We start from the raw sequence: 26,936 nt of genomic DNA on the forward strand, positions 1-26,936 counted from the left end.
CACATCGAAATAGTAAAAAAAAAATCAGACATATCTTCCATGTCCAGCAATAGGGAATTGGTTCAATAATGGTGGAATATCTAATAAAAATCCATCCAATAGAACATACGCACGCTTTTAAAAACATCTTATTTCAGACAATATTTAATAAGCACATATTCATGTTATTTTTTAATATTCATATTATTTTTAAATGAAAAAAGCAGAGTAGACAACATATACAAGCTGAACTTTAAATATTATGTAAACTATGGTTTCCCTACATATATTACAGATCTCAGACTTAAATAGGTATCATAGGTTGAAACCCATACGGTTAAAAAAAAAAGGCTGTGAAAATTAGTTTCACACATGCAACATTACTCTCCAATTTCCACCTAATGACACCAAATAAGATCCTCTCCATGACGAAGATGATCTGAAGATGAATATCATGAAAATGGTACCTTGTGCCAGCCCTTTAAAGGCCATTTTCTTTTCTTCAGCATAAAGCCTTCATGTTTGTCTGGTCTCTGGACATTGGTTTGGCCTATTTTCAGCCCTTCTATAATTTCCCAGCTGTCAGCTTCCTGAGAGAAAAGAAGAAAAACAAATCACATGTTTCTCAGTGTTTGATGACACAGTCAAAGCAGACTCCTAAGTAGAACCTGCTTTTGAAGCAACACTGACCACATCAGAAATATGAACCACATTCTGGAGCAAAGTCTAACATTCGACACAGCGTTGTGCTGATAAGTGAAATTAGTGTCCAGGTAGACCTGGACCTGCACACAGGTCCATCGGGGATGGTTGGGCGCTGGACTTCAGGGCAGAATGGAGTTCTGATGGCATGTACTAGGAAGGTTTAAAATGCATTTTTCCAGACAGTTCCTCTCTGAGCACCACAGCACTTTAATGTTTTAAAGGAAGGCTGTTTTGATGACAAATGTTCAATTAGTGTGGAGCCCTGACCTTCTGTGTAAAATGGAAAGGCCGCAGTGTTCTGAGTGGTCCATCACCTACTGGACTAAAGGCAGTGCTGTGGGCTGCATGCATTTCAGAGCGCACGGGACATGCCCCGCTCGCCACGTGACACCCAGCAGTTCATGCTTTGGAAGACACATATCCCAAGAAACACACACCCTTGGGAGCCCACGGAAAGAGGACGGGATTTCAAGGCCAGAAATCTGGGATCCTAGAGGCTATACAATCACCCTCCTCTGCTAAAAACAGATCAAATCATGGTTTCTTCTTTTATAAGACACGTTCTGTGTGTCTATGATGTCTAAATTTTTTAATGAGTTGTCAACATTTAAAAGTCAGAAGATTTCAGACGTAAAAAAAATCTGAATTTTGAGTGTTTTGTTCAAGTCTATAAGATCTGGCAGCACTGGGCCTGCCCTGAGGGAAGGGTTTCTGGGCAGAAACCTTCAGTTTGCCATAGTCCCCCATGGGCCCACCTCCATGTTAGATACCTGGCCCTTAGCAACATCCCGGGTTTTCAGATCCCTGGACCAGGTGATACTAAAGGGCCTGTGCAGCTCCAAAGTAACGGCTGACCTGACCAACACTGATATTCTAGATCTCGGGCATGTGGCACAATGAAGCAGCAGAGGCAGAAGCAACAAGGTCACGTCCCATGCACAACGGCTACAACCCCTCCCACGGTGCAGGGAGGCACAATCTCTCGGGGTAAGTGCTCTGTTGGCTCAGCTTCAGAAAGCTGGATGCAGCTCCACAGATGAGGGCAGGCCTCTCTGCAGAATGCCCATCCCAAAGTGGCTTGGGAAATTGCCTTCCAAAGAGATACATTCTATCAGGAATTGCCCTTCAATCACAGAACAGAGGCTTCAACAGGAATGGCTGATGGGGTCCACCTCAGGGCAGATGGACTTGCTGGTGCAAAGGTCTAGGTGGCGGCCGCCCAGAGCCTGCTGAAGGACGTGAGGCTCTGACAAGGCCCTGAGGCACAGGTGCCATAATCAGTCACTGATGCTGGCCCTGGGGACTGGAAGGGAGAGGCTAACGTATTTACCCTCCATTCCCCTTTTCCTTTTTCCCTCCTTCCATCCCAGGAGCTGCTTGCCCCCTGTGGCCAAGTCACATCTCTTTTAAGGTCAAGTATGTATAAATGGGGCTGTGTTTTTTCACAGTAAGTTATGTTTCTAGGAGATGCAGCCGAACATTGCTTCATTCTAGCATCACTAAGCCTAGGAGACACTCCTGGCTTATAAAAAGCCCTCTCAGCCAACATCGTGCCTCTGTCCTTCCAAATCCAACTCTAAATGCTCCCCACTGGACAAGAAAAGCCAGTCTAAGACAAGTGCCATTTCTTTGTCTACTTGGCCATTCATGAGGGCTTCCCAGGGAATGAGCTATTTACCTTACAAAAACACACCTACTGGTATCCATTTACCCAACATTAAGAACTCTGTACAGTATCCATAAGTGTCCCCTTACAAACAGCCCAAGAAGCAGTTTTCTATTTGAAGATAATACTGTGAGGAACTGTGCCTGAACGGGTCAAAACTGTTAATCAGATACAGTAATTTTTTTTTTTTTTTAAGAGAGAGCGAGCGTGAGTTGGGGAAGAGGCAAAGGGAAATGGAGAGAGAGAATCCCAAGCAGGCTCCATGCCCATGCATGGAGCCCGATGCGAAGCTTGATCTCATGACCCTGAGATCATGACCTGAGCCAAATTCATGAGTCAGATCCTTAACAGACTGAGTCACTCAGGCCCCCCTAAATACAATAATTAAAAAAAAATGTTTCTGATGAGACAATTTCAGGCTGTATACCATGTTTTTTGGACCATAAAAGTACAGGTGGCATTATGGTCTGGAGCACAAAGTGAGGTGCTCTGATATTCCCATTTTAAAATACTGATCTACAATTCAACAAATAAGCATTCCTTATGAATGTTAGAATAATCAGAGAAAACACTAGGTTCTACTATCACCAGAAAAGTGGATTAAAATTTCCATAAAAATGATGGATTTTTACTTACTTCTTTTTTAAAAGTCTGATACAATCAAGTAATAAAAGAATAACTCTCCATATATGTGTAAATATATTCATTAGAGCTTTCTCTGTTCTTAGATAGCAGCTGTATTTAATGACATTTCTATTTTTAATAGCCTTATCCATAGATAGCATCTCTAGAATAACATTTTTATTTTCAGCTAGATCTTATTTGAAGGCTAGTGTTCATCTTTGATTTATTCTGTGTGTGTATATATGATGTGTATATACAAGTGATGTGTGTGTATATACAGGATGTGTCTGTGTACCTATGAGATAGATATAGATATAGATTATATAGATATATAGATATGATGTGGGGTGTGTGTGTGTGTGTGTGTGTGTGTGTATGAATACCCTGGATAACTTGTAAAAATGGAAGTATTTAATAATAAGTACAGTGCTTTTGGGATTTTTTTCTAATTAAACTCAAACACAATACTAGCTTATTCCTGAGGCACTAGGGCTACTGATTTCTATCACAGTAGTTTTTTTCTTAGTTTAACTAACAGAGGAAGAAAAAAAAGGGATAAGACAGAAAAGGTGAAAAATTAAAATGTATTTCTTAAACGTAAATGCAGTAGTTCCGAACAAATAACTCCATTTGCTCTGATCCAATGTTACTAAAGCCAAAAGAAATTGAAAAGAATCCTAATACAGTTCTTACAGTAAAATAAGCTGTCAAACTGACAAAGAGGCAACAAGGTAAATCCAGAACAAACAACATCCTCCCTATTTCAGTTATAAATGCTGATGATGTTATAAATAAGGTGTGTAAGATATGAACACAGTCCATCTCAGTGCTTAATATGACCCACCTCTATGCTTGGTAGACTAGGTCTACCTTAAGAAAGTTAAAGTAACTTTCTGAAAACTGAAGAATTTTTTTTGTAATTTCAACTGATACCCATTTTCTGTTTTAAAGTCTCTAATTTTCGGGGGCGCCTGGGTGGCTTGGTCGTTAAGCGTCTGCCTTGGGCTCAGGTCATGATCCCAGGATCCTGGGATTGAGCCCTGCATCGCCTCTGGCTCCCTGCTGAGCGGGAAGCCTGCCTCTCCCCCTCCCACTCCCTCTGCTTGTGTTCCTTCTCTCGCTGTGTCTCTCTCTGTCAAATAAATAAATAAATAAAATCTTAAAAAAAAAAAAGTCTCTAATTTTCATCGGTTTACTTATAATAGAAACAGAGTCAAAAGCCCTAATGTGATCATATTGGGACTTGACTTGAGTCAGATATACAAACATTTTTGCTGTTCTAGAAATTTTAAATGCACTTTTTATCTAATAATAACTAAAAACAGAAAGTAATCTGATAACAGTCTGTTCATTTGAGACATTTCCTTTCTCCAGGGTATACCCTAGATGCATGAAGGCTGGGGGCGGGGCTGGGGCGGTCTGGGAACATGCTTCGGGAGGTGAAAACACCAAACAAAGAATTTCAACAAATCCTGAGTCAGGACATTGTGTACTTCAAACAATGTTCTTCCACCACCAACTGGTGCCCGAGAAGTCTGTCTTCTCTCAAAGGGACTGAGAAATGGTGAGATGCCATGGTACCTGGAATGGATGGGATACTCTGATTTCAGGAGGCCCCGAGAGATATGGTATCTATTAATACAAAAACCACCACCACAAGAGTAGTAGTCCTCTAGCAGCATCCACGCAGGCAACAGCACGGAGGAGTAGTGCGAGGTGGATGCTGCTGGCGCCCGACCCAGGTGCCCGTATCGGGCCAGTGGATCCTTGCCCCAGCTGCCTGAGCACTGCGGAAGCTCCTTCCTTCTCCGGTGAACTGCTGCTTGCTGAAGCTGGGGCCTCCGCGCCTGGGCACGAGTCTCCCTCCTCCACAGCTGGAGCATCTCCACCTCCGCCTCTCCCGCCCTCAAGACTCTCACCTACTGAAGGACCCAAGAGTACCAACAGCCGAAGGAACAAAAAGTCCCTGCCTCAGGGTGAGAGCAACTCTGTGGTACAATTCATGCTCCGGGCTCACCCTGGGAGGAGGCTCAAGGGGGCACTCCAGCCTAAACTCCTTCTTGCCAGCACCGCACTGCCCTAACCTCTTCTCTTATCCTTGCTCCTGACGGCTCTCCCTCAATGAAATCACAACCACCCTACGCCCAGTCCTCCTTCTGGAGGACCTGATGTAAGAAAGAATGTAAGATAAAGTAAGAGATGTCGTAAGTACAGGGAGAGGCTGGGGCGGAGGGTGGGTGGGGGTAGGGAGGTGAGGAGCACATTTGCAGAAGGATCCCTGTGGGCCCGACTTAGGAGAGTAGGAGTTTTAGCTAGGTGCAGGAGAGCACTCCAGAAGGAACAGACATGCCGCGGTGGAGGAGAGAAAGAGCACGGCCAGGGCAGAGAAATGTGTGCAGACGGATGCAGCTGGAGTAGAAAGTGAGATGTCAAGGACACTAGAGATGCACTTGGTGGGAGATGAGGAACCAAAGCAAGTCTTGTGTGCATTTGCTCTTTATTATTATCCTTGTACTTACTAGATCGCCAGCTTATTATAAAAGGACATAACTCGGGAACAGCCAGGTGGAAGGGATGCAGAGGGCAAGCTCTGGGCACAAGAGCTTTCGTGCCCTCTGCAGGGGCGCCAATCCCCCAGGGCCTCCCCGTGTTCGACAACCAGGAAGTTCCTCCTGATTTGTGCTTTTAGTACCGGCAACTCCCCTTTCCGTTTCTGTGTATCAGCCTTAGAGGTCTCCTCTCACCGTGTATCTCTCACCATGCTGGTCTCTGGCACACACCTGCCGGCTATCTGACTCTGGACAACTAACTTATGCTCCAAGTCTCAGTTTTCCTTATCAGTAAAACGCGAAGAACATCAGTAGTCTCTTCATCGAGGAGGGCTGATGTGAGAGAATATCTGTACTGATCTAATGCCTGGGACAAAGTAGGTGCTCAAGAAATGTTAGCTGCCTCTTCCACTGCCCCAGTATTTATTTATCCTCTCTCTCCACTAGCTGCCTGTAAGAGAGAACTGATGTTTTCAAAGAGATCACTAGTTGTAGTTACCAAGTAGGCATTCTCTCTGTTTGCCATTCAAATAGAAATCAGGTTATTTTCTCTTTCTCTCTACATTATTAAGTTTGATAACCCCTTTCCTTAGTTTTGCAGTCTACTCCTGTCCAATAACACAAACTTTATAGCTTGCAATATCTTTCAACTGTGAAGAGTACAAGCATATATATTCCATACCATAAAGTGTGTTCTTTCCTTAAAGGATTCTGTTTAATATAGAAAAAGCAGAGTGGAAGAATCAGTGATACATATTTCAAAGTCTTTTTTGGGGAAATAAAGTGCTATTTTTATATTTGCATTCCAAATCCCCATGCATTCTATTTTCTGAGTTTCTCCATAGGAGAGGCAGCCCGCTGAAAAAAAACTGCAGGGAGTCGAGCAAGGGGTAGGGATGAGTAGGATGGCATCTCCTCAACTTTTCTTTATGATTTTTTGCATTTGAGACATAAATGAATTTAGATTTTAGTCTCCCCAGTCCAAGGAAGAGAAGGCTGAAGGGAAGGAATGCTGGTTTCCATTAAACTGAAGGGGTTTTCATCGGTAGTCTGCCGTGTTCTCCTTGGAGCTCAGAGGGAGGAAGGCCAGATGGCAGGGGAAGACTGGGACTCTGAATGTCCAACAACCCCTCCAGGCAGGTGCTATTGGACCCGCAGGTGGGGTAGAACTGAAACACTCTACGTCTGGATCCCTGCCCTGCTACTTAGCAGCTTTTTCGGACTTTGAGCAAGTTCTTAATTCTCGGTTTCTGTATTTGTTTTTTTTTTTTAAGATTTTATTTGACAGAGAGAGACACAGTGAGAGAGGAACACGAGCAAGGGGAGCGGGAGAGGGAGAAGCAGGCTTCCCGCGGAGCAGGGAGCCCGACGTGGGGCTCGATCCCAGGACCCTGGGATCATGACCTGAGCCGAAGGCGGACGCTTAACGACTGAGCCACCCAGGCGCCCCTCGGTTTCTGTATTTGTAAACATAATAGATACCTACAGTGCATGGAGCTGTTAGGAAGGGTTCTGTTAAATGGGATCATGTATTTAAGCACCTGGCACCGTGCCTGGAACACAGCGCACAGGCAATCATGGTAGCTGTTGCTGCTATTGTTAGTATTGTGATTTTTTTGCTCGACCCAGTGATTTTTTTTTTTTATTAGCTTGATGTAGAAATAGTGGTTCATGTCTCCAACAGGAGAATGACAATGGTTTCTCTTCCTCTAAACTAAAAGGGTATTTTGGATCTTTGTAGTCCTGCAATTCCCAGCAAAATATACTTTCATCTATTCCTCCCTTATACTGGGCAGAGAAAGCCTACACACTGGAGGCGGAAAGACGTGGCAGCGCAGGCCTACGAGAGGAATCACAGTGACCCTAGGGGAGTCAGGTGGAAGGCCTGTTTACAGTTCCGCTGGCCCCCGAACAGGCATCATGCCATCCGAGAAAGCACCACATCCCGTCACTGACCTTGGAGAGCGGGACCGGCTCTGGTTCTAGCAACTGCCGACTGACAGAGGGCTCGGTGCTGGAGGAAGCAGTCCTCTCCAGTACATGGATACTCTGAAAACACATGGAAATACAGCCCAGGATCAGACAACCCATTTTTCATGCAGATGGGCCTGGGGGGGTGAGATCACACGGATCACAGTAAGAACAGTGAGCCATGTTAACAATGGCAAGTTCCTGAGGAGACCAAAGGCAGCAATAACAGTGAGAAAAATATCAGCACAGGATTTGGTTTTCCCCTCTTCGGCATATGCTGCTGCAGTGCTGGTTTCAGGCTCGGAGAAAAGGTCAGAGATCATACAGATTTAAAAAACCACAGAGCATGTCTCAACATATTTACAGCTTTATGAGAATGCACATATACCACTCAGACAATTAGCCTTACATACAAATATTTGCTTACCTCTCCAAGGGCAACAGCCAAAAAGGAAGGTCTGTATCCAAAAAGCCCAGAGTCTTAATACCACTTAAGTCTCTAGAGTTTCTTATAATCCTTATGAAATAATTATAATTGTAATATTTTGTAATAACTTTTAAATGCACAAAGAAAACAATTCATCAAATACAATAAACAGCAGATGTGTTTTACAGACTATAAAAAGCACTCACAGATCAGCAAGATAACATGCCGACTGAAAAATAGGCAAAGTACATGAACAGGCAACTCATGCAGAACACACACACACACACACACACACACACACACACATACACACACAATGGAGTATTACTCAGCCATCAAAAAAATGAAATCTTGCCATTTGTAACAACATGGATGGAACTAGAGGGTATTATGCTAAGCAAAATAAGTCAGTCAGAGAAAAACAATTATCATATGATCTCACTCCTATGTGGAATTTAAGAAACAGAAGAGAGGAGCATAGGGGCAGGGAGGAAAAAATGTTAGACTAAATCAGAGAAGAAGACAAACCATAAGAGACTCTTAATCTCAGGAAACAGACTGAGGGTTGCTGGAGGGGAGGGGGGTAGGAGGGATGAGGTAACTGGGTGATGGACATTAAGGAGGGCGTGTGATATAATGAGCCCTGGGTGTTATATAAGGTTGATGAGTCACTGAACTCTACCTCTGAAACTAATAATATACTATTTGTTAATTAATTGAATTTAGATTTAAAAGGATGGAAAAAAAAAGTAAAAAAAAAAAAAAAGAGTTCCTTACCCCACATAATGCATGATTTATTTCTGGGAAAAGGAAATACACTAACCCAGAAATATTCCATGAAAAGAACTGCCTGATAAATTTGTTGGGGGAAAAAAAACGCTTTTTACAAAGTTATTAAATAGAAAAGCCAAAAGAAGTTTTATTCTAAAGTCAGTATTGACTAAAATCAAACTATCATGGTACAGTGTGGGGTAATGCAGAGGATGTCAACTGGGGCAGGTGGTAGGGAAGCAGAATTATCTCTGGCCTCTTTTCCAATCTACACATATCATCCCAAACATAGATTCTGATGGGCCCCCAGGGAAAATTTCCCACCTTCTCACCCCAGAGAGGAACACTGCTATTGATGGGCAGGAGTCATCAGATCTGCTGAGTGAGAAACGGATGAGAAATGAGCAAAATCAGATAAACCACTGGCCTACAGTCAGATGAAATGAGAACTGAACTTGGGTTCTGACACATACTAAGTACTTGTTTGAGGCTATTATTTAATTTCTCTCCGCATCTATTTCCTTGTCTTCTGGAAAAGGAGAGAATAGTAAGAGCTACCTTACGAGTTTAATGTAAACATTAAGTGAGATATATGATAATGATATTAAATGTTAGTGGATTCTGAATTATATTGTGCCATTTATATCTATGACATGTTATCGAATAAGTATGTCAGACTCTATCCATTGTTTTCATTTTACCTTAAAAAAAAAAAAGCAACGGCATCTTACGGAGGGAAAAACTGGTAGTGTGTGCTCAGATCTTTAACAGACAAAAAGGGAGCAAAGGCCCAAGAACTTGCATTATTTGTTTGCTCATGTTGATATTTTGGATAGGATCCTATTAGAAACATATCAGCTAAATTTAAAATTTAGATGTATTCTGAGATCATATAATTAGAAACTAAAATGAGAATTTTATTGCTGTTGAAACGAAAACATTATTATTTTCTTCTGGGAGATAATCGTCCCTCCACCCAACATTCATTTTCTTTCTTATGTTTTAAAATGACAAAACTAATATATGCTCATTATAAAAGATTCAAATACAACATAGAAAAATAGAAAAGCAAAGGTCAAACTTCCCACCCATTGTTCCACCCCCCCCAGCTTCTGGAGCAGTGATTTTCAAAAGGTAGCCCACGAACCAAAACCCAAATAAGGCTGAATCAATTTTTGTAAACCTGCGTCTTAACCCTTGTTCCATTTGGTTACCGATTTTGCTTACTCTAAATTGTCCAGTGAAATATATTTGGCTCGAGCCTCTCTCTTTAAGGACCCTCGGTGCTATACGTTTGTGTACTTTTCTTCACAAGCTGGCTATTTTCATATTCTTTCATGGTGACGTGGAAACATATGCCAAATATCTTCAAGGTGTTATTACATATTATATAAGCAGGTTAAATAAAGGATTACATAAAGTTGTTAATTATTCTTTTAAAATCAAGTTTCCTTTCAAATACTAAAATTACAACTTTTCAGGTCAGTGTATTTTTTGTTTTTTTTTTCTCTAAGCCTTTTTTTTTAGAGCAGTTTTACGTTCACAGCAAAATTGGGAAGAAATTTCAGAGACTTCCCATATACCACTGGCCCCCACACAGGCATAGTCTCTCCCCCGGTATTAGTCTCCCCGACTAGAGTGGTACATTTGTGACAGTGACGAACCTAGATGGTCAGTTTTTTAAGGAACTCAGAACACACAGAGACAAGTACTCAGTTGCCCGTTATTCCCCCTGCTCAGAGAGAACGGATGCATATTTAGCGTAAAGCCAGGAGTCCAGGACACGCATGTCACTACAGCTCTTTAATTTGGTAAGAATTCATTTGGTGCAACTCCCACAGAGGGAGAACGTGATTCTCAAAACGCAAGCACACAAGATCCGCTGAACGGGTCTCCTAGGTTGGGAGGTCTGTCTTCATTCTCATTGCATTTCGAAGACACACAGGAACTGCTGTAACTGTTTGAGGCTGTGGCTACAAATTTCTGCAAAGACTCACTTTTCATACAAATTTAGGACAGTGATAAGGAGAACAGGCCCACTGCTCTCTGAATGTTACTGCCACTGAAATTGTTCATCTGCTGATCATACCTAAGTTATTTTGATATTTGTGAATTATGTAAAATATTTTCAAAGAAAAATACCTAAGATGGTTTATAAACTTCTAAAGTATTTTCTTCTTCAGGTTTTTGGCTGTGAGGCTTGTGTCTCTTCTAGTTACATCTAATTTTAACACAGCAACACTATTTCAGTGATGCTCATAACCTTCATGTGATAGTGCTGATGAGAACAGTGGTGGCGGAGGGTGATGTTTGGTGTTCTCTGAATCCCTGTCTCTAGGCTTTACATGGATTATTTCATTCCATTTTCACAAAAAGCCTTAGAGTAATGACTATGACATTTATTTTATAGCTGAATGAACTGAGAGAGGCACAAAGGGGTTAAATTAATGACACAGGGTCAGTAAGTGCTGGATTTGGAATGTGAATCGGGATTTTACTCTGCGTCCAAGCTTTTAAGCACTGCCTTCTACTGAAATTAAAGCCAACGTTAAATGGCAAAACGGCAGCAATTTCAAGCAGTGTATTCCCTCAAGACTAACTGAACACATCAAAGGCCATCCTCAACTACAACCTTTCGTGGAAGCAGAGGCAGAAATGAGTAAAACAAAACAAAACAAAAAACGATTAGAGCACTCTTGGGCGCCTGGGTGGCTCAGATGGTTAAGTGTCTGCCTTCGGCTCAGGTCATGATCTGGGGTCCTGGGATTGAGCCCTGCATCGGGCTCCCTGCTCGGCGGGAGGCCTGCTTCTCCCTCTCCCTCTGCCTCTCCCCCTGCTCATGCTCTCTCTCTCACTCTCTGTGTCTCAAATGAATAAATAATAAAAAATCTTAAAAAAAAAAAAGATTAGAGCACTCTTAAATATGGTGCAGCCTTAAGGTTCATTTCCAAGTCAAGAACTATGAGCAAGCCAGCCAGCTTTTCCTTCAGGGCTGCAGAAAAAAGAATATAAATTTGCAGTCACACAGATGAGCATACCAACCCTTATGCTGCTATTTACCATGTGACCTGGGCAAATCAGGACCCTCTCTCAGCCCCAGAGTCCTTGAGCTGTAAAATGGGGATGGCAGTGTCTACCTTAGAAGACATGGCAAGGCACAGAGCTGGTACCCAGGGTATACAATAGTGCTAGCCTGGCATACCATGGGCATTTAATAAATGGTAGCTGACATCTCTGTGGTAAGTGCTCTAAGAATAAATCTTTAGGAATCCTGAGTATTTTTACTGCTACAGAAAGAGGTATCCAAACACCCTGGCGGGGTAGGACATCTGCGAGTGAAGAATCCATACCTGACATGACCATCATGTTAGCTGGTCAGCCTAGTAATGGTAGGCAGCAGCACCTCCTGACCAGAGCGTCAGAACTCACTGAGGAAGCTGACCACGTGAGTGCAGACAGATGCCCGAGATGTGTGCTAGCCGAAGAGAGTGAGGGCGCCAGGAGGTGATACAGATCCTGCACCCTTCTGAACAGCCCAGCAGCAGAGGCACGTAGACATGCCTGCTGGCTTCTTAATAACTCCCGCAAGGAAATATTATTTATTATTATTATTGGAATAGCATAAAATATTAAAATCACCAAAGCCAGAAGGCCACGCCTGAATAAACAGTAATTCTACTTTCTTTATAGTAATAACGGTCTTACTTTCACTGAAAGATGGCAGAATTGCATTAATCATAAATCTTCATATAAGTGCCATGGAAATGAATGAAAGTAGAAAAGGTTAGAAATAGTGGCTGGGAAATACCACACGGCACCCCTGGGAAGCTCTGTAGGGAGACGTGGCAGTCCTCACAGTCTTGACTCCTTTTGTGTAGAAAGAGGAAACTTATTAAGAACCAAAAGCCATAGCCCCACATGGAACTGGCGTATGGCTGGAAATTCTGCATCATAAGAAATACCATCAGGATTTTTTTTTTCCTCAAGTGGTCCATTGACAGCCAAGAGTAGTTCAGCAATGTTGACTATGAAGTGGTAAAGAACATATGAATAAACAGCATTTTAATTCCCATGGTTGCTTACAAAGAGCACTAGAACCAGAACTTACTGGGGGGTTTGCTTCTTACCTGTCCTCTCAAAACTCACAAACACGCTAACAAAATCACTGAAAACCCCACAACTCGGATCATACTTCACTGCGGCAATTACAAACAAATGGCAAATAACAGGGACAAATAGTAGGTCACCTCAAGAGCAAAGGCTCTGAAACATGCAGAGTTAATTTAAAAGGCAAGATAGCAGTTATGTGTGACTTGAACAGAACACTAAAGTCAAGGTTATTTATAATTTTCTACAAGGCTATTCAAATGACCCAGAACAAACGTTTTCAGTATGACAATCCCTCACATGATCTTACTGGCAATAAAAGCAAAAAAAAAAAAAAAATCCTGTATGTATCTACTTAACATTTATGTATGTGTATTTACGGCAGAGTTAATTTGTTTTGATCACCTGTGTGAACTCAGAGCAGATATATCTATGATTTGCCTTTATGTACCCATAAATATTTGCTGAATGAAAGAACAAACAAGGGCGCCTGGGTGGCTCAGTTGGCTAAGCGACTGCCTTCGGCTCAGGTCATGATCCTGGAGTCCTGGGATCGAGTCCCGCATCGGGCTCCCTGCTCAGCAGGGAGCCTGCTTCTCCCTCTGACCCTCCCCCCTCTCATGCTCTCTCTCTATCTCTCATTCTCTCTCTCAAATAAATAAATAAAATCTTAAAAAATTTAAAAAAAAAGAAAGAACAAACAAATTAAATTGCCATGAGATAAATACAGGTAGTTAAGAGGAGAAATGGTGGCCCAGCTCCTGCCTTAGCACCTCAAAGATGGCTTTAAAACCTTGCTCCAAGTTTCCCACATAACATATCCTACATATTCATTTAATTTTAAATTTTTGACTTACAGAGTTAAGGCTTACAATTTCATTATTAAAATGGCTGACATTTATATTTACTATATTCAAAATACTATTTTAAAGCTACATATGTACACACATTAACTCACAAAATATAACTCAAAAGATATGACATAATTTTTTTTGCTATAGAAGCAATAAACATTCGTTGCAGAAATGGGGGGGGAATGGATCAGAAAAGAAAAAAGAAATTAAAACTACCACACCAGTGGGCGCCTGGGGGCTCAGTTGGTTAAGCGACTGCCTTCGGCTCAGGTCATGATCCTGGAGTCCCGGGATCGAGTCCCACATCAGGCTCCCGGCTCAGCAGGGAGTCTGCTTCTCCCTCCGACCCTCTTCCGTCTCGTGCTCTCTATCTCTCATTCTCTCTCTCTCAAATAAATAAATAAATAAAATCTTAAAAAAAAAAAAACTACCACACCAGCAACAAACTCTTTTCAATATCTTGCTATATTTGCTTTCAGCTTTGTTTCAATGCACATATACATTCAATTCTTTTTAAAAAATATATTTATTTATTTATTTGAGAGAGAGAGAGCACAAGGGGGAGGGGCAGAGGGAGAGAGAGGATCTGAGGCAGACTCTGTGCTGAGCACTGAGCCCAACAGAGGGCTCAATTCCACAATCCCGAGATCATGACCTGAGCTGAAATCAAGAGTCGGACGCCTAAGCGACTCTGCCACCCAGGTGCCCCTATATACACTTCTTTTTTTTTTCTTCTTTAGAGACAGAATGAAAGAGAACATGAACAGGGGTGGAGGTGGGTGGGGGGAGCAGGAAGCCCGATGTGGGACTTGATCCCAGGACCCTGAGAGACCATGACCCAAGCCCAAGGCAGATGCTTAACAGACTGAGCCACCCAGCCGCCCCTATACTTTTTTTTTCTTCAGTTTGAAACCATACTTTATTTTTCATGTAGCTAGAAATTCAATAACTATATATTTTTAAGCAGAAAAAAACTCCTTTACTTTTCCTTCTTGTATCATTGTTAGCACAAGAAAAAACACTTCTGGTTTAGAAATGATACTGAATTTCTATGAAAATGAATGTACTTTGTATTTGTGGAACTTAAAAGCACAGGACACGTTTTCAGAAGACCAATTTTACTTTTACCCACTTATGGTAATATTTGCAATGTTAGAATGTACTTAATATATAATTAAGTAAATCAAATAAGGAACCCAAAAGGAACTGGTCTTCTTGAGTTATTCACAACACACATTAGAAAATCTGAGAGAGAACACACATTAACAACAACAAAAAAACCACTGGCAAGCTCAAATGCAAGTTTGTATGCTGAGTATTTTTAAAGGGTTTAAAAAGCATGCTCAGTTAGCATACAGCCTTTTCTCACTCACGTAACAGATGCATTTCTATCTGCTTGTGTACAGCAAAGGGTTAGAACCTGAATCAACTTATGACTTCAGAAATGTGCTACTTCAAAAATGTATTCCATGGAATTTTTTTCACTGCTCCTACCACTGATTCTTCAAAATAAGCAACGTACAGAGGGTCTCATCCCTACCCTTGAAACTGTTTTTAAACACCAGCGCTTTAAATTGAAAGACAGGTAGAACCCTAGCAATTCCTGGTACAGTGGCTGGACTTAAGTCTTAATTAATGTTAAGAGTTAAAAGTACAACAGAAAATCTATCATTTCTTTATCCTTGGAGGAGAGGGAGGGAGAAAAAGGAGAAGTGGGGGATATGGTGCAGTATTTAGGAGCTAAACAGGAGCACAATGACTCATCAACCCCGAAATGAAGAACCATGGATCTCATCAATTTTATAATTCATGTTGGATCAAGAAGTTTGGTTCCCCTCTATGTATTTCAATGAATGCAAACCTCATACTCTCCAAACTACGAAGATGAATAATGTAAGATAAACTCCAACTGCAACAGTATTTCCCAAGTAGAAGACTGAACACCAAAGGGAATCCCTCCTTCCAACATCTTTTGACATGGTAAGATTTCACCAAAGTGGAAACCTATAATTTAAATATGAAATCGCTTGGCCAAGTAAGAAACTACAGCTGTTATGGGTATTACCCTACATAATCACTATATTACATATTAAACCCAGCATGACATATACTTGCACAATTATGCTGTGAATGATACAGTAGTGATGAAGTCAGTGAAAAAGGACTATCTTTAGCCCAAAAAGAGTATGGGGGGGCAGGGGAGAGGTGAAAACAAGTAGAAAGCACACAAAGAGATGGGTATTTTCTGACCAGGAAGGTCACTCTAAACACAGAAATATAAAAAGAAAAGTATTCCCTTATTTCCCCTATGTGGAAATAATGCAAACATTTATTTTCTATATCAGACAAGAACACAGCTAAGTAACCCAATTCTACTGCAGCATTATAAAAATCATCCCTTCACCACACTGTAAGATTTAAATGCATCTGCACAAAGGTGCACACTATATAAAAGGAGTAAGGTTGCTGCTGCCCTGCCAAGCACTTCCGGTCCCTACCCAGGTCCTACTGCAATACTGGTGGTCCCAATGGTTTTATCCAAATAAATTGTGTTTAAAAAATAAAGCATTTAAAAAGACAAGTCAAAATGCCTCAGAAACCATATCTCCAACTCAAACTTCATCTATTTAAATGTTATATTTGCCTCCCACTAATAAACCTTTATTCCACTCAAACTGAGCAATAAATCTTCCACACTGAAGTATCTTCCTTGCCCAATTAATCCAAAGGAAAAAAACTGAAATGATTAGTAAAGAAAAATGTAGGGACTAACACACCCTTTTAACATGTTTTTAAATATTTTTAAGGTTTTAAAAATGTTTAAAGTTTGTAATTCCTAGTAGGAAAACATTATCTGAATGAATACCCTAATGGCAAACCACTATAGAATGTTTCAGTTGCATGTGGGGCAGAGGGGTAGGGATTCTCTTCACAGCACCCCAGCTTTCTTCATGAGGTCAGAGGTACACTGGTTTGTATTATTGTGACATCCATTAGGTGATCGTTGCTTTTCCTTCAGCAAGGGCTTTATTTGTCAGAAGGGCATTATGCTTGACCTCCAAATTTGGCTGACAATTTACTGATGAGATTCATAACCTTTGGATTGCTCTGATATTTTGACATATTTGCTGGGTTCTGGGCCACATCCTGGAAGGCCACCATAACTTCTGGATCCTGCATGGCTGCGAGAACCTCTGGATCACTAAGAATTTCATTGAGCCCAGGCATTCCTGCCATTCCAGGCATGCCCCCTGCCATTCCAGGCATTCCTCCAGGAAAATTACCAGGCATTCCCCCAAGAAAGCCACCTGGGGAAAGAGCCATACTGAGCTCCTGATTGTCGTCTGGCTTCTTCCTCCCTCTGGGCTCTCTCATGTTCTTCCCGAGCCTTCTTAACCTTTCTATTCTTTCTTTGATCTCTCGCTCTTCACGTTTTTGCTCATACTTTCTCTGATGTTCAGCAATTTTCTGGGCCCTCGGTTGAACTTCTTTCAGCACTGCACTAGCATCTTCATCGTCATCCAGTTTACAAGCAAGGGCAAGATCATGTGCTGCTTCTTCCCAATGGCCCAGAAGTCTGTGTGCTTTCCCTCGCCACTTACAAGGCTGAGCTGCATCAGGATTTATTTCAATAGCTCTGTCACAGTCTCAAATGGCAGCATTTGGCTTCTGTAATTTGATGAAGACACTGACTCTCTTGGCATACAGAATGGCCAAGCAAGGATTCAATTTGATGGCATCTGTGAACAAGTCAATGGCTTTCTATAGTTCACCATCATTTAGGGCATCAATGGCAGCCATTTTTTCATCATTTGCCTGATCCATCATTTCCTCGGTTATCTCTACATTTTCATCTCCCATTTCTTGGGGGGCATCAGTATCTGGTTTAATCACACCTTCACTGTCAATCTCTAGATCACTTTCCTCACTTGATGGTTCGTCTGTCTTTATGTTTTCCTCCGCCTTCTTACTATCTGTTTTTTCTTCCTTGATATTGTCTTCTGGTTTAGTTTTATGAGTGGCAGGTGGTATTTTACCCTCCATGCTCTCCACCCACTCCCACAGGAAGCGCATTTCCTTGGTGTGCAGAACGCTCGGATCCTGCTTACACATTTTCACGAAGGCCCGAAGCAGGTTCACTTTGCGGGGGTCCATGGTCCAGAGGCGGTAGCAGGCGGCAGGCGGCAGGCCTGCTCAGTTCTTCAGCATAACAGCCCGATTCCAGGCCCATGTACTAGCTCAGCGTGATCGTTAGGGGACGGCTGCCGTGAGGCCCCTATACTTAATTCTTAAAAATAAAATTGGAATTGTACTATATTTTCAACTTAATAACCAGTTTTCTTCAATTAACAATGCAAAATTTCCCATCATGAAACATTCTTCAAAAACATTTTTAGCAGCACAATGGAATATTATGCAGCCATCAAAAGGAATGAGATCTTGCCATTTGCAATGACGTGGATGGAACTGGAGGGTGTTATGCTGAGTGAAATAAGTCAATCAGAGAAAGACATGTATCACATGATCTCACTGATATGAGGAATTCTTAATCTCAGGAAACAAACTGAGTGTTACTGGAGTGGTTGGGGGTGGGAGGGATGGGGTGGCTGGGTGATAGACATTGGGGAGGGTATGTGCTACGGTGAGCGCTGTGAATTGTGCAAGACTGTTGAATCACAGATCTGTACTTCTGAAACAAATAACGCAACATATTTTAAGAAAAAAGAAAAAGAAGAAGATAACAGGAGAGGAAGAAAAGGGGAGTATGTCAGAGGGGGAGACGAACCATGAGAGATGATGGACTCTGAAAAACAAACTGAAGGTTCTAGAGGGGAGGGGGGTAGGGGGATGGGTTAGCCTGGTGATGGGTATTGAGGAGGGCACGTTCTGCATGGAGCACTGGGTGTTATGAACAAACAATGAATCATGGAACACTGCATCAAAAACTAATGATGTAATATATGGTGATTTACATAACAATAAAAAATTAAAAAAAACATTTTTAGCAGCAGTGTAATATTTCATTGCATGACTATGAGATAGGTTATTTAAATAACTCCTTGTTGAACATTAAAAATACTTTCATAAATATCTTTGCACAGAAATCTTTACATGTATCTTTGGTGCTTCCTTGAAATACATTTCTTAGAAGCTGAGTTACTGTGTCCTATGGGACGAACTTTAATTAATTAAATTTTTTAAAGATTTTCTTTATTTATTTGGCAGAAAGAGACACAGCGAGAGAGGGAACACAAGCAGGGGGAGTGGGATAAGGAGAAGCAGGCTTCCTGCAAGGCAAGAAGCCCGATGCGGGGCTCAATCCCAGGACCCTGGGATCATGACCTGAGCCAAAGGCAGACGCTTAACGACTGAGCCACCCAGGCGCCCCTGGGATGAACTTTTAAAAAGACTTTAGGTATGTATCACAAAACTTCCCTCCAGAAAAGCAGAATCAGTTAACATGCTTAGTTAGCAGTAGTGCATGAGAATGTCCATTTCCCTGAAACCTCACGAACACTGGCTATTATCATTATTGCAAAATCAGCTCTTAATCAGGATTTGAGGTCAAGAAGTCTGGTACTTTAAAGTATACAACACGCATGGGACTTTCCTTTACCTTTGTGACAGTATTTTTACTTACAGCCTAGCCACTTTCAGTGGCTACTGGGCAAAGGGATGGTAACATTCTCTATTTGTCAAAATTAAAAATCAAATAAAGCAGTTTTGTAGAATTTATGGCCCTCTGAGATGATGTTTTTATAGACCTTGAGAAACACCTATAAATGTATTCCTAAGAGCAATGGTTTCCAAACCTGGGTGAGTAACAGTCTCCTGGGGAAGCTTCTATAAATGACAGACTCCCAGGCCCCCTCAATGACCTATGAATGAGACCCTCTGGGGTTCACTAACTGATTATACTGTGGCTCTTTCCATTTGGTGTTATGCCAAAGAACTGAGCAGGCAGTGTTAATCTTGGGTCTGACAGACAAATTTGCTGCTATAAAAATGCTATCCTAAACCAGCCAGCTCAAGTAATAAGAGAACTTCTTCAGTGAGAAACTGATAAAGCAGGCATAGAGAACCAGAGGATTCTGCAAATGTACCAGGGAAAGCAGCTGCCAGCTTCTTTCTCCAATAATGTCGAGTTCTGAATTACTCGTAGATAATGAGCATCCAAGTGCCAGGTGGCAAATTTCTTTCCGGTGGTCTCTATTTCAGCACATTTGACATGGACTGAATACACACTGTAAACACCAAGCAGCAGTGACAGTGACCTCCAAATGGTGCGGACAGCAAGACAACTATGGGGCTGCTCACTTCATTTCACGGAAAAGGCTGATCACAGTTTTCAATGAACAAACAAATGGTCAAAACTTTTCATTACCAAGGCAATAGGTCTAAGTGCAACCACAGAAAATTTAGGAAAGCACAAAGCACATGATTTGCCTTTGATAACAGTATTTCGTGATAAAAACTATTAACCTATTGGTCTATGTATCATTGGGTCTATTGTTTCCCTGGCCAATGAGGATGTAAATAAATCACTGTTATCACTGAGGGAAAAAAATGAGGTAGCAAAACATATCTCAGAAATAATTGACAAATGCCTTACAAAGCTTGCTTAGAAGTGCCTTAGAAGGCCTTTCTCCTGGACATTCAGCTTGTCAAGACTCACAGTGAAGCAAATAGGGGTGTGGCCAAGAACAGGGGCTCTAGAATCAGGCCTCCATGGAGCAAATCCTGTCTTAGCGGCTCATTAGCTGTGGGGAAGACATTCCACCACTTTATGTCATAGTTTAGGTCTCTGAAAAAGGTGAAGATCGTTCCAACCTTCCACAGTGAGAACTCATGAAATATTAGCTGGTGCTGGTATTGTTCTGTTTATTCATGAACTTTGCCTAATATTTAGATTTTTTAGAACACCCAATTTATACAATGCATCTAAACCACAGAAGTTGGTCATAGTGTGTTTTTGCAAGCAATTCTTTTTTTCTTCCCCATTTACATTGGTCCTAAGTCCTAAAAGTGAGGTTCCATGGGATGAGTGGAATCTCAAAAAGGCTAAACTGGAAGTAGCGAGTTTAAATTGGAGGTTTGGTATTAAATCGGGAATGCTTGCATTTTTTTTCTCTAAAAACTAGAATGTTTTTGTGGTAGTATTTTATTTTTCTCAACTCAAAGATGGAAATAGGTTTCCTATTCGGAAGGTAGACACTATATGTCAAAGCAGTGATTTGGTTATTTCATTTAACAAAGCTATTTGAAGAAGATGCTTCAGAGGTTCAGTTGGAAGAGACATATTCCAATTCGGTTCATGTATACGCTGGGGAATTTTTTTTTAAGATTTTATTTATTATTTGAGAGAGAGAGAGAATGAGAGATAGAGAGCATGAGAGGGAAGAGGGTCAGAGGGAGAAGCAGACTCCCTGCTGAGCAGGGAGCCCGATGCAGGACTCGATCCCGGGACTCCAGGATCATGACTTGAGCCGAAGGCAGACGCTTAACCGACTGAGCCACCCAGGTGCCCTGCTGGGGGATATTTTTATCAGCCTGTCTGGCCAAGAAGAAATGTTATATGAAAACCCCATACATGAAGTATAGGCAATGATGAGAAGCACTTTTACTTTCTAGTTTTTTAGGCACCTTCTTCACTTCTAATGAAAGCTGCATATGTAGCAGATGCTGCTGACACCAGAACTGGGAGGTTATGTTGCCAGTCCATGGTTCCAGGAGTCCCACACAATCACTGCTGGGGACAGCTTTCACTTGTCATCTGTGAACATTAACTGAATGGGCCATGGTTGGTTTTGGAATGTACTGCTATTGATAACGTACAGGAAACATTTTTAGATACCCATGTAATTGAAATCTTCTATTTGTTGTTGAAGACTGACTACGATACTAAATAAATATTTTCTAAAAACTGGCAAGGGACACCTGGGTGGCTCAGTCGCTTAAGTGTCTGCCTTTGGCTCGGGTCATGATCTCGGAGTCTTGGGATCGGGTCTGGCGTCCGGCTCCCTGCTCAGCGGGGAGCCTGCTTCTCCCTCCCTCTCTGCCCCTCTCACTGGCTCCTGCTCACTCTCTCTGTCTCTGTCTCTCTCTCAAAAAAATAAATAAAATCTTTAAAAAAAAAACTGGCAGGATTAACTACAAGCCTCTTATGACTTACTCATAATTTTTTCCTTAAAAATTATTTATTTTATGATCTCTGAGCTTCAGTGAACTTTAAATCATTATAAGGAATGGCTAATACTTTTTTCTTTGATTTTTCATTAAACTAAAAAGACTGACTCATTATAGCACTTGCAATGTCTAACCTGGTAGAGCTATAACAATTCTAATTGTGTCTAATACTAATAATGGATGCTATCATCTGGTAATTATGCATTGCAAATCCTAAATTCTTAGAGGAACAGTGTCTGATTTTCTGAAATGACCTGATAATGATACAAATAAAAATAAGCAATGGCTCCAAACAGTGCCTCCCTTTTTAAAATGCAGATCCTTGGCCTTAATCCCAGAACTATTGAAACTGTCTCTACAGGTGGTCTCAGTCTCGTATGTTGTAAAAAATTCTCTAAAATATGGGGGCACCTGGGTAGCTCAGTCGTTAGACGTCTGCCTTCGGCTCAGGTCATGGTCCCAGGGTCCTGGGATCGAGCCCCGCGTCGGGCTCCCTGCTCCGTGGGAAGCCTGCTTCTCCCTCTCCCACTCCCCCTGCTTGTGTTCCCTCTCTCGCTGTGTCTCTCTCTGTCAAATAAATAAAATCTTAAAAAAAAAATTCTCTAAAATTTGCAAATGTAAGAATAATTATCAAGACAAACAAACAAACAAAATCCAGTTAGCTGGTCATAAATTTAGCCTATCATATAATGTTACCATAAAATAAGTACTATGACTGGGAAATAGTAACTCCTAGTTTAAAATAAAGTTATTGAAAACACTAATTTGAAAAGATATATGCACCTCTATGTTTACTGCAACATTATTTACAATAGCCAAGATATGGAAGCAACCCAAGTGTCTATCGATAGAACAATGGGTAAGGAAGATGTGGTATGTATGTATGTATATACATAAGCACACAATGGAATATTACTCAGCCAAAAAAAAGGGATGAGATTGTGCTATTTGAGACAACATGGATGAACTTAGAGGTTATTATGCTAAGTGAAATAAATCAGATTGAGAAAGACAAATACCATATGATTTCACTCATAAGTGGGAACCTAAAAAAAAAAACAACAAAACCCCAAACCCCAAATGAATAAACAAACAAAAGCAGAAGCAGACCTACAAATACAGAGAACAAACTGATGGTTGCCAGAGGGGAGGAGAGTGGGGGGAGCCATACCATATGTGAAGTACTGTGTGAGGTGCTAGGGATACATTACTGAGGGAAATAAAATCCTTGTTTGCAGGGCGCTTCCAGGTCAGTGACAGGCAACAGAGGAAGGGGTATAGATGTGAACACATAACTATGCAACCTATCAGGTGGTGGTTAATGCTCTGAAGACAGACGAGGTAAGTAAGCAATGTGTGATGAGGGTATGCAGGGCAGAACAGAGAAGGCTCTCCAAAAAGGCTGCATTTGGAGGATGAGTCACGTACACGAGAAAACCTGGGGATGCCTGGAGGAAAAGCAAATTAGGCCAAGGGGGTCCAAAATGCAAAGGCCTTGAGGTGGGAGCACAACTGAGGAAAATGCTGGAGAGAAGTAAGTGAAGGAGAACCAGGCAGGAAATGGGATCAGGGAGCCGGCAGAACCAGATGATGAATGAGGTTGTAGAGAATGGCCAGCAATTCAGGATTATTTAGAGACAGATGGGAACCACTAGAGGGTCTGGAGCAGAGAAGTGGCTTGTTCCGCCCTAGGTTTTGAAGGGATCACACTGACAACTCGGTGAAAATGGCCTGTATGTCGGGCAAGGGACTTACAGGCAGGGATACCAGGTAAGACTCTGGCCACGTCTGTCTGTCTGTCTGTCTGGGTGAGACGTGACAGTGGCTCAGAGCAGGCTGGAGGGGGAGGAGGTGGGAAGCAGTGGTCAGACCCCAGGGACATCCGAAAGGAGAACCAATAGGATTCACTGACGGTTTGGAAGCAGGTGTGAGAAGATGTGTCACAAGATGACTCCTGGTGAAGTTTCTGGCTGTACCAAAAGAAATGACAGCCTTGCTGCTTACTGACATAAGGAGGGCTGGGAAGGAGCAGATTTGAGAGGGAAAGTAAGAGTTCAGTCTTGGACATGCTAAGTTTGAGATGCCTTCTTAATGTCTAAGTGGAGATCACCCTTGGTAATCTCAATATTACTGCAGTTGACTTGACATCTGGGATCAGGGCTGGCAATTCAAATGTTTTCTGGGGCCAAGCAGGAAACATAAGTATTGAAGTACAATAAGGAAAGGTAGGGACTGTGGCCAATCAGAGGGTATATGCCCCATCTAAAGGGGAAGCTGCTCCTAAGCCCTCTCTAGTGTTTCCCATTCAGAATCTGGGTTCCAGTGTTCCTAGATCTTCCAATTTCTTTGTTGTTTTTTTTTTTTAAAATATTTTATTTATTTATTTGACAGAACAAGAGAGGGAGAGGGAGACAGAGAGCACAAGCGGGGGAGCGGCAGGCAGAGGGAGAAGCAGGCTTCCTGCCGAGCAGGGAGTCCAATGCAGGGCTCCATCCCAGGACCCCAGGATCATGACTTGAGCCAAAGGCAGATGCTTAACAGACTGAGCCACCCAGCCTCCCAGATCTTTCAATTTCTTAACAGAAAGAAGAATGTGGATATTTAACAACCAAATCTTAGGAGAATAAAAAAGTTCCACAATCTACTAGATTCTAGAAGTGCTCAGTTAAAGTTCTAACTGCAGCATTTATCAGTGTCCTTAATTTATTAATGTATATACTGCAAAAAGAGATTGTGTTTAGCATTTCTCTTACTTGACAATAAAACTCTTTTCATGCAACATCTCAAGGGGAAAACATTCTTTGGCACACACATTTGGAAATGCTGATTTATGTGCAAGTCCTAGATGTCTTAATCAACCTCTTTATTTCCTTTTTGAAAAATTTAGGGCATATATTTCTTGCAGCTTATGAATCATAGTTGATTTCTCTGTTTCTGTGTCTCTCTTTCTCACAAACATACACACACACACACACAGAGCTAATTTTGTTTGATGTTCTAACACTGAATATCAGTCTGGAATGAAATTTAATGAAATTACTGAAGCCTTCTAACTTGCTAAATACTAAATGGAGTCTTGACCCTCTTGTGCTGATGAAGAAACACTTAGTGAAATCACAGGGGCACTGAATCACTTCACTTCCTAGCTCCTCTCCCTCCTTTACCTGTTGTGCTACAGAATTTGGCCACACGAAGGACAGCCAATTACTACTACCATGTGCTTGGCAGATGTTCTTTGTTTTACTTAATCTATGAAGAAGGAAGCAGAGAGAGGAGAGTGGCAAGTTTGTCATAAGAAGACAAGACTAATACCATTGCAGGTCTTTAAAAATATCCTCTAGGATATATTAAAATATTTGAGGTGCAAGGCTTGTCCCTGAAGAATTAGAGTGTGTCATCTGCTTAAAAGAGCTTACAAAACAGTTGAGGAGATCAGTACATAAAAAGATAAACAATATAGGAATGTCTGGGTGGCTCAGTCAGTTAAGCGTCTGCCTTCAGCTCAGGTCATGATCCCGGGGTCCTGGGATCGAGTCTCAATGGGGCTCCTTGAGCAGCAGGGAGCCTGCTTCTCCCTCGGCCTGCCATGCCCCCTGCTTGTGCTCACTCTCTCTCTCTCCCTTACTCTGACAAATAGATAAATAAAATCTTTAAAAAAAAAGGCAAAAAATATAAACATGTCAAAAGTTGTCAAAAAGTTCTGTGAAAGTTCAGAGAAGGGAGAGAGCAAGATGGGGTTGTGTGGTCAGTGAAAATTCACATGAGCCAGTCCTTGAAGCCCAGGGACAGATCAGGTGGAGCAAGTGTGGTGGCAATTCCACGTAGGAAAGACAAGAGCAGAGACAGGACAAGGCAGTCTGAGGAACAATGCACAGACAAGACTATACAGGGTGGGAGGAAAATGGGATGCTGAGGCTGGATCAGATCATGGAGGTCATGGGATACCGCGTAGGGAAATCCGGCCTTCATTGTGTTGGCAAACAAGAGTCTTTGAAGGGTTGTGAGAATGAATCTGCCATATCAAGGAAATTCAATCTCACAAGGCCATAAGGGAGACAGTGAGGCCAGAGTACCGTGGAGGATGCCGGGGTGATGAGAGTCTGGGCTAGTGAGTAGACAGTGGAAACAGAAAGAAGTGGTCACATTATGAAGAGGAAATAATCAACAAAATTTGTCAACCTACTGAATGTGGGAGAGGCAAAGAAGAAAAGAATGGCTTTGACCCTGGGTCCATGAGAGAATGATTATCCTGAGAGCAAATGCGCTTATATGTATAAATTTAAGATGTAGTGGTACATCTAAGTAGAAATTCCCAATCAGTTAGTGATCTAGAACTAGAACTTGGGAAGGACAGGCAAACAATGTGCATTAAGGTATCAATGTATTCTCAGCTATGTGCAGATCATTTACTTATATGATCCATATATGAGAAATAGCATGGACTCCATTTGCATCGATGTCCATCAAATCAGGAGAATGGTAACATTCAAGGAAGACTAATTTATCACACTTTCTCCACATCCCTTCACTAGGAAAACAGTCACATACAAAAATAGGTGCATACAAAAACCACCGCATCATAGGAGATCCAAGGATCACTCAAATTTTCTGATTTCCACAAGTTAATACTGAATGTGAGGAAGTGATGGAGATCGGGAGGGAAAAACAGAATTCTAATTGTTCTTTATTCTCTCCCCTGAGAGAGATGAACAGACAGGAGTCAGGAAGGAACCAAACAGGAGGCAGGAAGGAACCAGAGGAGAGAGTATTTGGGAGAATATGAACCCACTGAGATAAACAGAAACTAAAGTAAATCCTCAAAGTATAATGACCATTTGAACATTGTCTCAATTTACAGACACGTTACTTCATTCTCATCACAAGACTTTTCATTCACCAGCCAGCCAGGAGTCACCTATTCTACCTTCAGACTCCCTCCAAGGACCGGGGTCTGGGTTTCTCCCCGTCATTCTGCATGGTAGCCCTGGAGTGCACGACAGATGATTCCACAGCCATCATCTGTCTTTTCCATTTGCCACAATTCTCCAGGGTGATCCGGGTCAATCCCATCCTTCCCTCAGCAGCCAGGAAGGCCA

The 26,936-nt window shown here is 41.8% G+C and overlaps 1 protein-coding gene and 1 pseudogene across 10 annotated transcripts in view; both read right to left on the reverse strand.

Moving 5' to 3' along the window:
• The window catches only part of OSBPL6 (oxysterol binding protein like 6), a 207,033-nt gene that overhangs the window by 62,922 nt on the left and 117,175 nt on the right, over nt 1–26,936 (reverse strand). For all 10 annotated transcript variants that reach the window (XM_073881908.1, XM_073881884.1, XM_073881889.1 and 7 more), the window contains 2 exons: nt 7,480–7,572; nt 447–569 (listed from right to left, as the gene is read on the reverse strand). In XM_073881908.1, the coding sequence (XP_073738009.1) occupies nt 447–569; nt 7,480–7,572 (216 nt within the window). The remainder of the gene's footprint in view (nt 1–446; nt 570–7,479; nt 7,573–26,936) is intronic.
• Nucleotides 14,755–17,814, reverse strand: LOC112806919 (hsc70-interacting protein pseudogene; annotated as a pseudogene).

This window comes from Callorhinus ursinus, unplaced genomic scaffold (assembly GCF_003265705.2).
Source record: "Callorhinus ursinus isolate GAN/ISIS: 27379988/994484 unplaced genomic scaffold, GSC_fseal_2.0 scaffold2, whole genome shotgun sequence".
In the NCBI taxonomy this organism is placed as follows: domain Eukaryota; kingdom Metazoa; phylum Chordata; class Mammalia; order Carnivora; family Otariidae; genus Callorhinus; species Callorhinus ursinus.